This window comes from Kogia breviceps, chromosome 19 (assembly GCF_026419965.1).
Source record: "Kogia breviceps isolate mKogBre1 chromosome 19, mKogBre1 haplotype 1, whole genome shotgun sequence".
NCBI classification, from domain to species: Eukaryota; Metazoa; Chordata; class Mammalia; order Artiodactyla; family Physeteridae; genus Kogia; species Kogia breviceps.
In genome coordinates, this window is record NC_081328.1 from 17,813,829 (window position 1) to 17,830,629 (window position 16,801).

The 16,801-nt window shown below is 49.1% G+C and overlaps 1 protein-coding gene across 3 annotated transcripts in view; it reads right to left on the bottom strand.

The window, feature by feature from the left end:
• The window catches only part of ASIC2 (acid sensing ion channel subunit 2), a 930,101-nt gene that overhangs the window by 65,844 nt on the left and 847,456 nt on the right, over positions 1-16,801 (bottom strand). For all 3 annotated transcript variants that reach the window (XM_067021778.1, XM_059047863.2, XM_059047862.2), the window contains one exon: positions 13,174-13,324. In XM_067021778.1, coding sequence (XP_066877879.1) covers positions 13,174-13,324 — 151 coding nt within the window. The remainder of the gene's footprint in view (positions 1-13,173; positions 13,325-16,801) is intronic.

Sequence of the window (16,801 nt, forward strand, 5' to 3'; positions counted from 1 at the left end):
AGCGGTCACGCAACCAGGAAGCCAGCCCTGATGATACCCCCGTTGGTGCTGGACAGAATTGTTCACATCTTCCTATTCCTCTCACCACCCAAAGATTCAACACTGAGTTGCTTCAAAGAGTGCAGGCCCCCAGTGCAGTGAAGGATTTGTTTACATATCACGAACACTAGGATTCAAAGCCCCAGAGAGAGAGAGCACAGAGAACGGGGAAGTTACTACACACACACACACAGCGTTAGGAGCCCTTGTTAATTGGGACCAAGCTGAAACCCTGACGGCGTAACATGTAAGATGATGTTGAATCAGGACGAGGGTGGTAAAGAGACTTCAACCTGCAGAAGCCAGAGTCTCCTTTTGAGGAGCAGGGCCACCACGGCCGGCACCAGGTGAAGTCTACCTGTGGAGAATTTTCTGTGCCTGCAGAAAGGATTGGGAAGCTCTACTGGGCGGGGGGTCGGGTGTGGGGAGCCACGGGCAGAATGCACAATGGGGCAGGGAAAGTACATCACGATAAAAGCTTACATTTTTAACCTTTGCAAATTACAGGAAGCACGCAGAGGCAATGAACACTGAAGAGGAGGCAAAGACGCCTCTCGGAAAATCTGGAGGAATTTTCTAGGTTAAGGCAGGGATGTGCCGGTACAAAGCAATCTTGGGTTGGAGGAAACTGTCTTTGTAGCAGTGGCTGTGACAGCTAGCTGGAGAGGAGAGGGTGGGAGGGAGGCCAGCCGTATGGTGAGATGCGTCTCAGCGCAGGACGGCTCTGTTTGTCCCCTACCCATCCTCTCCACTCTTCTCTCTGCCCTGGGAGCTGCCTTTGTATAATAAAGTGTGCTGTTGGGCTCCCTTGCCCTCCTGGTTGGCTTCAGCCAATGGTGGGCCCAGGTAGGAAACTGGGGGAGAGGGGAGAGTCAGGCTGGGATATTCAGTCTCTCAATTCGATTTGCTGGGTCCCTGTGCGTTAGCTGCTTGCCACCTCGGAAGGGCACAGCTCTGGTTCGGGGCCTGGAGGGCGCGCTCCATTCTGATATGGGCTCTTTCTCCCTTTCCCAGGCATGGCAATGGCTCTCTCTGCTACCAGGCTCAGGATACTGCCCCATCAGTACTGCCCTCCCTGAGCCTTGCCCGCACCTTTGTGACTAGCCCTTCAGTTCCTTGGTTTACCCCGTCTGCGGGTGCTGTTGATTTCTTGCTTGGGTCCAGATGGTAGAGTCTCCCGAGGGCATCGACTACCTTACCTCTGAGAGGCTGTAGGAGGCCTCGCTGCCTCACCATCCAGCAGCCATTGGGTGGAGCCTCTTGGGAATGGAGACCTCATACCCGCAAGGGTAGCCCTTGGTTTCTAGAGTTCATCCTTGCACTGAGTTGACAACTGCCTGCTTTTAGATTTTACTTGTTTCTAGCTCTACCCCTTCTTCCAGGATCTGAAGATATGAGCACCGGAACCTTCTTGTTTTCATGCTAACCTCCCCCAGCAGAGCTGACCTCAGTGCGTCTTCATCTCTGAAGGCCTCACTAGCCGAGATGCACTCAGGGATGTACGTGGCCTGCCCAGGCTTCTGTGGGGAGGGGCCCGGGACCCTCTGCCCCACTCCCCCCAGGAGAGCCAATTGCCCCGCATGGCTTATGGAGTTCCGGGGGCTCCCACTCCTCTCACACTGGGGCCAGGGTGGGCGGGGCTTATGCCCAGAGACGGAGCACCCCTTTCTCAAAGGAGCGAACCAGGCATTCTGAGTCAGTGGACATGCAGGCCCCTTGTACTCTGGGGGTCAGAACTAGAGAGCGCCTAGGACAGTTGGTTAGACGCTTGGGGCTCTGGGGTCAGGCAGGGTGAGGTCACTTCCAGCCCTGTGACCTTTGGCAAGTTATTTCATCTCTTGGAGCCTCATTTTTCTGCAAAATATGCAGAATGGGTTTGAACATGGTAATGGATGAAAGAAATGGATAATGGTAATGGATGAGAGAACCTGCATTCTCTCATCTCAGAGATCAAGGGAAAGCTCACTGAATGTCTGACAGTGACAATGACAGGGACGTGGTCCTAGCCCTTGAGAGCCCTGGTATTTCTACCAGGCTGACTACAAATGCAGTTTGGGTGGTCCATGAGAGCTGCCATCTGGGTCCCTCACGCTCCCCTGGCTTGCACAGAGAAGTCCATGGCATGAATCCAAGGAGGCCCAAGGTGGGGCCCTGGAAAGAAGAACAGGGGAGTATATAAAAGAAAACACTGGCTCTGAGATCACAGAGAGCTGGGTTTGACTCCCAGCCCTACCCCTTAATAGCTGTGTGACCTCAGGCAAGTTACATTGCCTCTCTGAGCCTTGCAAAGGATGGCTGATCTCTCAGGTTACTTTTAGCTCTCAAATTCTATGAGCTGGGGATCACGCACAAGTCTCCAACCTCACTGCATCTCATTTTAATTTCCTGAAAAACAGATTTAAAAAATTATACCTGGCTGTTCAGCACTTACATCAAGTCAGAAAAGGTTGATTTTTGTAAAGACAGCACGAAGAATCCACAAATTGCTGCCTAGCTAGAAATGGACGAGGCATCTCTTGTCCTCCCTCTCTGCCCTGCTCCTCACAGACTGGCCCACTTAAGCAGCATCCTAGGTGAGGAAATCCGAACCCAGCACGGAGATGATACCCTCACGCTTGATTGCTCCTGGGTGACATTTTGAGGTGAGCTGGGCTTCTGGAGGAAGAAAGATCAACGCTGTGTCCCCTGCTGGATGGGCGGCAATTATGTCTGTTCAGGGCGACAGCCTGAGGTAGCAAAGTGTTCTCACCAACGGCTCATGACCCAGGAGATGTTATCAAGCGGCCACAAAAGTTGGGTGAAGGCTGCAAATCCCAGCCCCCTCTGGCAGAGCCTCAAACACACTGGCATTTTAAAGACCCTATAACTTGTTACCCTCTGTTGAACTGAGTGTTATCCAAAGCAACCTTTTTTTTCCTTTTCTTTTTCTTCATTTTTAAGGAACACTAGCTCTTGGTAGAAAGAACCAAGGACCAAGTCAGAAGCTATGGAATCAAGTCCTAGTTCCAGTACTTAAACATGAGATGGTAGGAAAGTCACTCAGCATCTTGGAGACTTGCTTTACCACATCTGTTAAGCGGGTTCATCTGTTCAATGATTAGCAGTGCCCTGTCTACATCACAAGAGTGTGTGAGGATCAAAGGACAGTATGCAGACGATGTGCCTTCTATACTGGAGAGTAATGTGCCCACGTTGGCACAGGAGATAGTTAACGTTAGGTCTTGGTTATGCAACAGAGAAGTGTGGTCACACTCAACGCACTTCTATGAAACAAAACATTTACAAAACATACATTAGTGAAGGCGCTGAGTGTGGAGTTGGGTCTAGGCTCATTACACAAAGATTTATTCCAAGGATCCTTTAAATAATGAGTTTCCCTAGTTCCTTCCGGCTCAGAGATTATAAATTACTTTCTAAGAGAGCTGATAAGTCAGGGTGGGCAACCGACGCGCAGGAGAAAGTGCTGTGTCTCCAAAACTATAGGGGAAGTTGGTGGATGAATAAGATTCTATTGATAAAAATTGTTGACACACACTGACAGCAGAACTTAGGTATAACCAGATTGCCGGCCAGACCCTGCGTGTAGATTGTGATGTGTCTATAGAATTCAAACTCATTCAAAGCATTACTGAATTCACAGCAACTTCCTGATATTGAATATTTTTTCAACAAAGAAATGTAAAAAGCAGGAGAGCATTCACGTGGGAGTGATGTCTGAGAAATATTTTGATGTTAAAAAGGCATCCTCGTATTTCCAAAGGGTGGGAAACAGCGGTCTAGACCAGAGCTTCTCATACTTGAATGTGAGTCACTGGGGATCCTGTTACCAGGCAGATTCGGTGTGTGGAGTCTGAGGTTCTGCATTTCTGATGAGCTCCCAGGGGATGCCAATGCTGCTCGTGGGAGGACCACACTTTGGGTGGCAGGATGCACAGGAGAACATCTATGCTGGAGCAGAGCACACCAGGCCTGTGGTTATCTGGCGTCTGCCTACCTCTCCAGCCCGAGGTCTCACCCTTGGATCCAGCCACCCCAGGACACCTGGGCCTGTCCCTTTTTCCTCCCTTCCAGAACTGATTATGCCCTCCTTTGCACCCCAGATTTCCTCTATCCTTCATAGCGCTTGATGACATATATTTGTTTACATGTCTCCCAAGCAGACTGCAAATGCCTGCCATTCCTTAAGGCACTTGACGTGAGAGCTATTGGATCAGTGAATTTCCATCTCGCACTTAAAAGGAGGCCCCGAGACGGTTCCTAGATCGTGAACACTTTGAAAACCTGGACTGGGCCTTACATCTGTATCCCTGAGTGCCTGGCACACAGTAGGTGCTCTTGGCAATTCATTGGATAGGAAGACGTGAGCTCTGAGGTGGGTCTGTTTCATCCACCTCCTAGATGGTCCCCTCAGACCACGGCCTACCGGGCCGGGAGTTTTAACTGAAGCACATATATTTTCTGCACAGCACTTAGCATGTGCATTAAGCAGGTCTTCTCAGAATGACAGAAGTCAGGCTTCTTCTGGCGAATTAATGGATGCATGCCCTCGGCGGTGCTTCTGACTTATGGCATCATTTCTCCAGATTCCTTGGCACCTGCGGAGACCACCTCTCCAGTATGAAGAACCACTCTGAGAGTGAGCTCAGAATCGCAGCTGGCCGCACACAGCATGTTCCTGTGCTCCAGACTTGCAGAATTCAGTCCAGAGCCGGCACTTCTCCCTCTGGGGAGGTCCTCGGTACCAGGCACTAGGACAAGAGTCTTTCCTGGAAGCAGAGGTGTTGGGGAAACCATAGCAACCAACTGCATCCCTCTTGCTGTGTCCCATTTGTGATGGGGGCTGGGAACCGTGCTGCCCTTGAGAGCTGCTTAGACCTTCCAGCTATGTGGAAATTTTCTGATCACTTTTTAATTTAATTTTAATTTTTATCAAAGCGATACATGTACATCATTTAAAAAGCCTAATGGTACTGCTCCACCTCTCCCCACCCCCTGCGTCCCACTCCTCAGAGGCCACTACTCTCAATGGTTTGAGCTGTTTCTTCTGGTACTGACTTTCATATTTTCATGGACATCAATTGCTTGACAGTTACTTCTTGGCTTTTAAAATTTTAAAATATTACCTACTGAATTTCTACCATGGGAGCTAAGGGTGTAGGTTTCTTGTATGAAGTATCCTAGCATATTCCCTTGCCTTTCACTGTCCTATATAGGCTTAGATGATATTTTAGTTAAGTCAGTATCCAGCTTTTACATAATTATGACTATGTGAGTATTGCCCACACCCCAGCCTTATCGTGTATAACGTATTTGATCTCCTCCTTTTGAAACTATTTTGTTTTTCCTATTTTTTTCCTTTTTGTTTTTTGGTTTGTTTGCCTTGCACCTAGAGCAGAAATGGAAAAATAGAAAAAAAAGGTCAAACTCATAGAAAGAGAAGAAAAGTGGTTGCCAGGACTGGGAGTCGGGGAAATGGAGAGGTTAGTAAAAGTGTACAAACTTTCAGTTACAAGATCAATAAGTTCGCATGGCACAGGGAGATCTCGGTGCTTTGTGTCCACCTAGAGGGGTGGGGTCGGGCGGGTGGGATGGAGACGCAAGAGGGAAGAGATATGGGGACACGTGTATATGTATAGCTGATTCATTTTGTTATACAGCAGAAACTAACACACAATTGTAAAGCAATTATACTCCAATAAAGATGTTAAAAAAAAAGATCAATAAGGTGAGAGGATTTAATGTGAAACACGGTGACTATAGTTGATAACACTGTAGCATATGATTGAAATTTGCTGGGAGTAGAACTTAAATGCTATCATATATATGTATATATAGGAATATATTATATATATATATATATGAATATATTTGAAACCAAATTCTACCCTCATACTTCATTTATAGATTACTGGATATAGAGTTCTATCTTAGACAAGAAAGATTCCCACACCCCCTTGGTCCCTGCCCCAAATGTGAAGGCATTCTGCCATTGTCTTCTGGCTTCAACTACCCCTGTGGAGAAGTCTATTCTGATTCTAGATCCTAGCTATGTGACTGTTTTTTTTTCTCTCCAGAACCTTTTAAAACTTTCTCTTTATCTCTATGAGGCCGAATTTCACAAGGATGCATCTTGGTCTGGTTCTTTTGCCACTTATTACAGGACTTAGTGAATTCTTTTAATATGGAAAATCATGTGGGTCAGTTGGGAATTTTTCTTATTTTATTTCTTTGGCAACATCCTCTTCTCCACTCTCTCACTTTTGTGATTCTAGAACTCCTAGTTGTAGGATGTTGGACTTTCTGGATTTATCCTCTCATGTTCATATTTTTTTCTCTCCCATCTTCCCGTCTGTTTGTCTTTTTGTTTTGTTTTTCAGGCGATTTCCTAAATTCCAAAGCTTCTGGGGGTTTAAAAAAATAGTTGCAATAATATTTTTAATTTCCAGGAGGTTTCTTTTAAAAAAACGTTTTCTTTGAATGTTACTTTTTAATAGCATCCTATTTTAATAGCTGGTGTTTATGAATGCATTATTCATATTATCTCTTATCTCTTGAGAATTTTGATTAAAATAGTTTGATGTTTCCTTCTGCTTCCCACTCTTATTTTTTATTTATCAAACACATACATACTGCCTAATATTATTCAGGCACTTTTCTAAGTATTTCAAAAATATTAACTCATTTCAATCTTCCTAACAACCTTGAAGAGTAGATAATAATATTATTCTCATTTTAGAGGTGATGGAACTGAGGCTCAGAGAGGTTAAGTAACTTGTCCAAGGTCACATAGCTAGTAAGTTGTATAGCCGGATTTGAACCCGGGCTCTAGAGCTTTTTGCCATTAACCATTATCTCTATTTCCTCAAAGTTTCTTTTTTGTTTGTTTGGTTTCGGTTCCTTTCCTGTTAGTGGCTCCCCTCAAATGCTTGGCTTGTTGACTCTCCATTCATGGTTAAGAGGTACTTATTATTTTTTAAAAAATTATTTATTTATTTTTGGCTGCATTGAGTCTTTGTTGCTGTGTGCGGGCTTCCTCTAGCTGTGGAGAGCCGGGGTTACTCTTTGTTGTGGTGCACGGGCTTCTCACTGCAGTGGCTTCCCTTGGTGCAGAGCATGGGTTCTAGGTGCGCTGGCTGGGTAGTTGTGACGCATGGGCTTAGTTGTTCCGCTGCATGCGGGATCTTCCTGGACCAGGGCTCAAACCTGTGTCCCCCCTGAATTTGCAGGCGGATTCTTAACCCCTGCGCCACCAGGGAAGCCCCACGGGTACTTCGAGCCTGGACAGTCTTCCCTGTGTGTGGGAAGGCTTACCAGGGGACTTCACCCTAGGGTGATCTAACTAGGTTTGTGTGGGGGCTCCTGATTGTCATCCTCTGTGAATCTTTTCTATTGAGCCTGTCAGTGTTTCCGGGAAGGGATTCCCCAGATCTCTGGTTGGGGGTGGGAGAGGTAGATTAGTCTGGCTGGGGGTCTCACTACTCAGTAAGCAGAATTTCACCTTATCTCCCTGTTTTCTGTACAGCACCTCACCGATGCCCTCAGCTTTGCCTGGTTTCCCCCAGCCCAGAGCCTGTCTATTTCAATCTTATCTTTTGCTGGGGTGCAGAGAGATATTTGGCTGCTTTGGGCCATGGGGGGATATCCGGGGGACTTAACAGCTCCTTTTACAGACTTTTAACTAATCCTCCTAGTTTTACCTGCACCTCTCAACCCTGTCGTCAACAGTATCTGATGCTTCCAATCCCTGATACTTTCTGGGAGGAGGGGGGCAGCCATGGTGAGAATCGCTTGACTTTAACTGGTTTCCCTGTGCAGAGCCTGATCCTTCAGACTTGTCTACCCAGTCAGTTACCATCTGCTCTCCATTTTCCAAAAATTTGCTGACATCTACTATTGTCTTCTCACTCATCTTCTTCGTCCTTGTGGGTTTATACTCTTAAAAAATAATCCTTGATTGCAATTTAGGGGAGGTTTGGGGAGGGAGCCTCCATACATACTTATGTTCATTCCACTGTGTCCAACCAGAAATCTAGACTGTCAATTTCCCTGAAGCTTTGGAGCTCGGCGGGCACACCATGGACTCCTTTCACTACGCCAGGAGAAGGGGGAGGGATGTAGAGCTGGTCTCTGGGATGTACACAACCATAGGACCAACAGGCGCTTTTCATTCCCAATAACATCAGTGGCCCATTCAGTGGTTTTCAAGCTGGGTTCCTTGGAGTCCTAGGGTTCCTCCAGGAATGTCTCAGGATCGGTCACAGTGAGTATGGAGAAATCAAACTGGGGGCCCCATCTCCAGCTGGACCAGAGGAGCTCTACCTTTATCTGCTTTATATATTGGAGCTGTGCTAAAGCTTTTGTTCAATACAAGGATTCTGCTATGGAAAAAAAAAAAAAAGAGAGGAAAAAATAGAAAAGGAGAACAGCAATAGACCTATCATTATATGCCATTCTGTCTCCAAAGATGTCACTGGAACTTTGTTTTTCTGAGCGATTTTCATGGCAGTGCCTTTACAATCACGTTTTGAACATTAAAGGAATCTAGTGGAAGGAGGATCGCTTTGGGGTCCGCTTTTGGGTTTTCAGCTTGGTTCAACCACTTAGTGAAGTGTGTGTTCTTGGGGAGCCTCCTCAACTTCTCTGGGCTCCGGTTTCTTTATTTTTCAGTGGGGATAACACCTCGTTAGGAGGGTCACTTGGAGGATTCATGGGATAGAATGTTCACGGCACATAGTAGCTACTCATTAATATTAGTTTCTCCCTCAGCCTGGCCCCATCAGTGTGCAAAACACAGCAATTTTTTTCTCTCTCTCAACAGACATGTCAACAAATATTTATTGCCCTGGTATGTGTCAGTGAGCCAGACAGTCCAAGATCCCTATCTCTTGGAGCATGTGTTTCAATAGAGGAGGACGGTATACTCGAAGGTGACACACGACACGGAACAGAGGACAAGCCGAACAGATAAGGAGGGGTGAGGGGTGGGGCGGGGCTACAGCTTTCAATAGGGTAGTCAGGGTAGGTGATGTCTGAGCAAAGACTTGATGGAGGTGAAGCAGTAAGCCATGTGGGTCCGAGCAGGGAATTCTAAGCAGAAGGAAAGGAGAATGCAGATGCTTGAAGGAAAGCTTTCCTGGAGTGTACAAGGAGTTACAGGGAAGCCAGAGTCGTTACTGCCAAGTGAACAAGGGGACAGGGTAAAGGGGATGAGGCTGGGGAGATAATATGGGGCAAGACATTGACCTCTATCAGAGCATTGACTCTCAAAATAATTCCTTTGCTCAAAAATATAATGTCAAATGCATTTTCCCACAATATTAGAACTTGGGGCCATCAAGGCAGAGTTTACTTGATTACAACGTGTATTCTACATCAGGATGAATGAAGGATATAAAATTTGAGCCCGCCTATTTAGAATGCAAGCTCATTAGAGGGCTCCCTGCACACCAATCCTGGTTCTGTCAGATGTAACCCTTCCCCACCCTCGCCCCTTCTTTCCCCAGCAGGGCCATTCTCGGGACAGTCTCGGGAACCCAGCTTCCTCAGGGCTCCCATGTCCTTCCATGAACACACTTCCACTCACTGATTGGTCCAGGGGCGGGCACCTGACTGGCTGGACCAATGAGTCCCTTCCCTGGTTTTTTGTTTTTTTCGTTGTTGTTCTTTTTTAATAGGATATCAGTGAGAGAACCAGAATGGCCTCTCGCTGGTGGCAGGATGTGTAAAATATATATCTATTGGGAACCATGTGTGAAAAGATATATGTGTGGAAAAAGCCTGTCTCTAGTGAGAGAGAATAAAGCAGTTTAGAAAGAGGAGAGGTGAGAGGAGGGGTGAGAGATCGAGGAGTCTCCTGCCCTTGGTTCCAGTTGTTTCTGATGCTGCACCCTTGCCTTCCTGCTGCTGGGTTGTTGAAGTTTTTCTTGGATTCCACGGGCAATACAATTCCTTTTATGCCCAGGCTTGTTTGAATCTGGTTTTTCTCATTTGCAGCCTAGATAACCCACTGCTTATTTCTTTTATCTTTGAAGTTACTCAGAGGCATCTACACAGTTTCATTTTTAACAACCTCCCACCTGCTTTCAATTTAATTTCCTTTAGAAAAACGTTGGTCATGAAATCTGCACTTCTGTAGTCGAGGACAGCTTTTCTGTCCTTTTTCTATTTTGTGAGCTCCTCCATGAAAAAGGTTTTCCACGGTCAAAAGCACTGGGGAAATAAATGGTGAATGCAATATGCCTATCTTGGAGATTTATAATGTAGTGTATTAAAGAATTCCTGTCATGAATTAATGTGTTTAACTTTGCCTAACCAGGGTTCCCCAGATCCTTTCTATTCCTGTAACACGTAACATCTGAAACTGCTAAGAGTCCATAGGGCCGATTTGGGGGCATACTGTCAAGGTCCATGTGTGACTGAGCCTGCCTTCTTTAAAATGGCATATTTCCAGGCTGCCTTCTTTAAAATGGCATAGTTCCAGGCTGCCTTCTTTAAAATGGCATATTTGCGCAAGGATGTTTGACCAAGGAGGCACTGTCAGCCCCGAGGAAAGGACACTTTTGGTAAATTTCATAGTTACTTTCTACTCGCTAAGCATGAGTCCATAGGGTTGGGTCCACCCAAAGAGGGTGCCTTTTCCTAATTCACTCGTTGGCACCAAAGGTCCATCCTCTAGGTCAGAGTTACACCTGGAGGCGTGGCTCCCTCACTGCTTCCTTAACTTTCTGAGAGGTGAAGCAAGAATGTGCCAAAGGCTCTGCTTTGAGAATGAGACACCCAGATGCTAAGGTGCCCCAGTACCCTTGTGTAGGTATGAGATATTTGGCACAGTCTCTGCCTCTGGGATGGGTTTGACCATCCTCCCATCTACTGGTTGCCATTATCAACCTTCCACTGTTCACAGTTTGCAGACAGCTCTCATCTGATCGGCTGAGAAAGGCAGGGCTGGGGGTTTGACCTTCGGGCTGACTCTGTAAAGCCACTTTCCTGTCCTCCCGCTGTGCCTCTGTCATCAAGTTCTCTGTGGCCACTCCCTCAACAGCCAACTTTCAATTTCTTTCTTCTCCATCATCACCCAAATATCTCCTCTAAGGACCCAGGCTCCTTTGCCTGGGGATTGAGAGCAAGTGGAAACGTAAAGGAGGCAAGATGGCATCTGTGGAGCCACACGGCTTGGCGGCTCAGGAAGGCTCCTCCCCGGTGAGAGGCTTGGCCACGCCTCCAGCCCTTGGGAGCAATGAGCAAACAGCAGGACGTGGCCACGCCTCCTCAGGTGGCCTTGTGGCCCAGCATCCCTCACCTGCCAGAGCCCACCTCTCATCCTTCGGCAGGTGTGTGGACCTCACTCCCACCCACGCGAAGCTCACCCCTCTACCAGCCCAGGAAACGAGCAGCTTTAAGGTGACCAGAGTCTCCAAGAGATGCTGGTGCATGGTGATGTATCAGCCTGAAGAAAGGTACCATACAGGAAGCCTGGAAGGAGGGATTCAGGAAGCCTGGCTGGGCGGCCTGGGTGAAGTCACCGCACCTCAGCCTCCTCCCCTGGCAAACGGGGATGAGGAGGAGCCCTTCGTACCACGCAGGGCTGCGGTGAGGGGAAGGCCAGGAGGGAGGACGATTAGGGTCCCAGAGGACCACCTCCCACGTTGCTGGACAGGGGCCAAGGGATACTGAATTCAGGAAAGTGGACGGAATCAACGAAGCGTCTGCTCAACTAGGGTCAGACTGGGCTTGGAGGGCCCGGAGCCTGAGGCGAGCTGCCAGAGACGGTACCGGAACGAATCGTGTGGCGCCCTCTTACCGCTGGGCTGTAGGAACACGAGGAGTGGCCGCAATGTGACGTGAGTGGCCCTGCTCGCCCCTCCCCCGTGGGATGCTCAGACAAGAGGTGCCGGGAGGGCCGGTGCGGTGGACGGGGGAGAGCTCGAGGTTTGCGGGTAGTGGTCCCGGGGTGGGGAGGCCTTCGCTGCCCTCAGGATGGGGGCTGGGGGGATCGGGTGCAGGAATCACGGGGTGGGGACCGCAAGAAGTGAGGGCCAGCCTGCATGGCCTCCAACCCCTCCTCAGCGCCAACCTGAGGGCCCAAGCCTCTGTCCTGCTGGAGCCTTCTCTCCCTTCATCCCTCTTTGGGGCCCCTCTCAGGACGCCCACCCCTTCCCCCGCCGTTTCGCCCTGAACCCAGCGTTAATGTCCCTTTGGGTCTCCTTGGTATCCAGCGTCCCACGCTTGGGCACCTTTTCTCTCTCTCCACCTGCTGAGATTCTAGGGGCGGCCAGCATCCCTAGGCCTACTGGCCGCATCACTCCAACCTCCGCTTCCGTCATCACGTTGCCTTCTCTGTCTGACCTTCCTGCACCCCTCTTATGAGGACCCACCTGTACAATCCAGGATAATCTCAAGACCCCGTGCAAGTACCCCATGTTTTCCCTGAACCCTCCCTCCTCCCAGGCGAAGGCCGCCGTCCTGCCGCCGCACAGGGGACCCTCACGTCCCACTGGATTCTGTGTCTCCTCCTCTAGGCTGTGATCAAGGGCTTGGTCTTTTTCAATGTAATGTCCTTATTTTCGGGTAAAGCCTGAGATAGCCTACGCGGCTAATGAATAGTTTGCTGAATAAATAAATGCATAATTGGGGGGCATGAAATAAGCTTTGGGGACTGTGCACACGGGCAGCCGTGGTGCCAGGCCCCTGTGTCTGTTGCCTTTCAGTTCTCCAGCAGCCTCTCCACCTTCCCTCGGTGGGAGGAGCCTGCTCTCCTTTCCCTTGGGCCTGGTAGCTGGGTTGGGATATTCAAGACGGTGGAAGAGGAAGGAGCTGGTTCAGCCCTTCCTCTTCTCCTGAAACCAAGCCACCTACCTCCCCATCCACACGTGTTAATTCCAAGCTTCCTCCCTGCCTCCCTTTCCAATAGTCCCATCATCTGCCCCCTCCCACCCTAGTGAAATCCAAGGTAAGCCAGGGCATCACTGCAGGCCATACCAGGGACATCCTTCCCATTGACTGTCATGTCACTAACCCCCTGATGGAGAGCAGTCCTTCACCAGGTGGGCCAAGACAGCCCACCCGAGGCAAACGTCTTTCAGAGTCCGCACCCCTCCACCATCGCCCACTGCCCCAGTCCCTGGCCCAGCTCACCTGTCTCTCCCCAGATGGGCAGGTACTCGTCCTGCTGAATGTCCAGCATGATCTCCAGCCCGTTGCCTGTGCCCCCTTTGGCTGTTGTGAGCAGAGGTTTGCCGTCCTCGCCTGAGTTAAACATGTAACACTTCCCATATTTTGTAAACACCTGGAGGAGAGAAGAGAGAGAGAGAGAAGCACATGGGTGACTTCAGCCTGGGCTCCAGAGACTGGGGAGACCCCAGAAATCCAACAGCAGGCTAGACTCCCCAATGTCTGTCACAATCACCCCTCCTGGGGACAGTGATTCCTCACCCCTGGCCAGTGGCCTTTGGCCAAGTGGGATTCTGGCGTCAAAGAACACATCTGGACAGCCTTGGGCTTTTGCTGCAATGGGATCTGCTCTTTTCTCACCCTGTGCACCACACCCCTGCCCTGTGCAGTGACGCGCCTTTCAAGTGTCCAGTATTATCTGTGCCCTCTTGACCCTCTGACCTGCGCCTCCAGCCCCAAGCTCTCTCTTGGGTCCCAGACACACCAGTCCCACGACCAGCTAAGCGTGACCTCAGGGGGACCCACGGATCCCCGACACTCAGCATGTCCCCATGGGATCAAATCTTCCTCGGCCTCTGTGCTCCACTGGGTGGTCCTCCCGTGTACCACGTCCCAGGGAATAGCACTGCCACCTGCCTAGGGGCTCAAGCCAGACCCGCAGAGCGGCGGTCCACGCCTCCTCTTCCTCACCCCCACATCCAATTAGCCGGCAGGGCTCGTCAACACTGTCTCTACATCCGACTTGAATTTTGCCTTCTCTCTTCCGCACTGCTTTAACTTAGGACCCCCATCATTTCTTGCCTGGGCTGCTGCAGTTTCCTAGCTAGGCTCCCGGATTCCAGACAACTTTCTCCAGCCCATCCTCTAAGTTCACTGTGGCTCACTCAGAAATGCAAACCTATTAGATGAAGCCTGTGCTTAAAATCCACCAGGACTGCCCTTCCCCCTTACAGTAAGATCCAGGCCCTCCCTCTGCACCCAGTTTTCTCTGCCTGCTCCATCCTCCTCTTCCCATCGGAGTCCACGAGAATCCACTAGAAGAGAAGCTCCATGGGTTCAGGGACTACCTCTGCATGTACATCAAGGAATCTAGCACAGGGCCTGGCACCTGGGGGTGCTCCAGAAACATATGTCAAGTGGATGAATGAATGAATGAATGAATGAGTGAGTGGGTGGGTGGAGCCAGATCAAACAACTTGCAGCACCTCTGGATGTGTCCTGCTGGTTCACGTAGTACCTGTGGTTTTCTAGTTGCTGCTGCTGCCGCCTGTAACTCCTCTCATTCCTCTTTCTGCCTGGACAACATCTAGTTCTCTGCCCGGGCAGCCTCTGTTCTCCAAGACTGGATTGATGCATCTCCTCCTGCAAGAAGCCTTTCCGTGCTCCTGGACCAAGTTATAGGACATCCCTCCTCACTGTTCCCCTTGCTCCTTCGCCACGGCAGCTATCACACGCAACAGTAAACACGGATGGGTATTGTTCCTCCCATTATGCAGAGGAAGAAACCACAGCCCAGAGAGGTTAAGCGACTTGCCTAAGGTCACACAGCTATTAAGTAGAGAAGCTGAGATTCAAAGCCATGTCTGTCTGATTCTAACACACGCGATCTTTCTGAGCATGTTGACATTGTCATTGGGATGTTTCTGAGCCGTACGCCTCTCCTCTCTGCCTTGCTTTTTCCATCAGCCAATCAATATTCATATGCATGAGCTCCTACTATGTGCAAGTATTATGGGGACTGTACAAGCCCTGCTACTGCTTCTTGTTTTATAACCTCACACTCCCAGCATTTTCCTTTATAGCACACATCAAAGCGTGTAACTAGATGGTGATTCATGCGATTGTTTGTTGGAGGGGGCGGGGGCTGTGTCTGTTTTGTGGAATGAATGGGCTCCAAGTTGTTGCACCCCCCATTCCCTTGCCCACCTCTGGGAGGCGCCCTTCGGTGTTGGCCAGCCTTGCTGGTTCTGGCGGGAGCTCACGCTGACTTCTTGTCCCACCGGCTTCCCTCCTTTCTCTGCTCTGGCCTTCTCAGCTTCCTAATGGATTGTTCCTAAGCATTTTTGCTTGCTTCTCCATGAAGGTATTTATTAGAGGAAAGACAGTTTACCTTTGCAGGGGCAGGAGAAGGGGCTCAGAGACAGGCGGGCTCATGCTCACTGCACTTCTCTGCTGACCTCTGACCTCCTTCTCAGCTGCTCCTGCCTGGGCTTTTCGGAGAGGATCATTTTCCTCTCTGCTCAACATCAAAGGCCTGAGAGCTATGTACACACAGTGCAGTTTTGCTATGAGCTTGGGACAAGATGTCGCTCTCCTTCCCCATTTCGATGCATAATGACGTGTAAGTGTAACATGCGCTTCAAATTTACACCTTATCGCCTCCAGACAGAAAATACAATTTACTTAAGTCTAGACTTTCACTGAGCCTGCTGCTTCTTCAGACCTGCCATTCTCCAAGGCGCTTCTCTGCTCTCCCGGTAAGTGCTGACAGCTCCATCGCGGATGCCAGGGCTGGATTTGCAAGGTTGCTAAGAGTCTAGAATTGTCCTTAGTTGAATCGGTTTGTAAGAATTAATGGTGCACATTTCAAACCTGGATCAGGAGTGATGGGGCGGTTGTTGGGTGGCGGGTGGGGGGGAAGCCCCAGATAAAGATGGGCCCCATGACCATCAGTTTCATTGCTCACACTGGCACCGTGTGTTACAGTTCAGAGATGGCACGTGTGCAGCTTCAACTTTCTCAATGGCCCCGTGAAGTTGGAGGGAAGAAAACTAACAGTTCCTGAGCCTCTACTCTGTGCTGGCCCCTGCTTGGCATTTTCATAGGAATTATAGCATTCCTAATTATGGTCTCAACTACCCTGATTGGGAGGCATCTTATTATCACATGCCCATTTTACAGTTGGGAAGACTGAGACTTAGTGAAGAGGTAGGTAGTGGAGCTGGGACTCCTGGGTGTGACTTTACCACCAAGGAAGTTCCAAGGAAGGAACACTGAAATTTTGAGCCAGACAAGAAGGTATCAAAGCAGATTTCTCATTATCTGTCAAGTCCGTGGCCTTGAACGTGGCATTTACTTTTCCCAACTCCAGTTTCTTCATCTGAAAATTGAGTAAGATAGGGTGGGGTTGAGGAGTCCTATCCTCTCTGCTTATGTCCCCACGATACTAAGCTCCTCTTGAAGTAGTTATAGGGGATGGAAACTGCCATGTGCCACTAACTGCTTATTCCTTAAGAATGCTAAGCCTGTTGCTGAAAGCCAGGGCAGCCAATGAGATCACTGGGGCCATGGAGTTCTGTGGGAAAGGGACATACTTTGATGCACACAGGCCACTTGGAAAATCGACATTTGGATTCCAACAACTGAATTGTAACCAGTTACTGGTAGAGTGGATAGCCACCACCAGTCTGAAGCTGGCACATTCTAGCCTGTAATTTTCTTTTTTGGTAGTGTCTCTGTCTGGTTTGGGTATCAGGGTGATGGTGGCTTCATAGAATGACTCTGGGAGTGTTCCCTCCTCTTCAATCTTTTGGAAGAGTTTGAGAAGGATCAGTATAAGTTCTTTGTATGTTTGGTAGAATTCCCCAGTGAA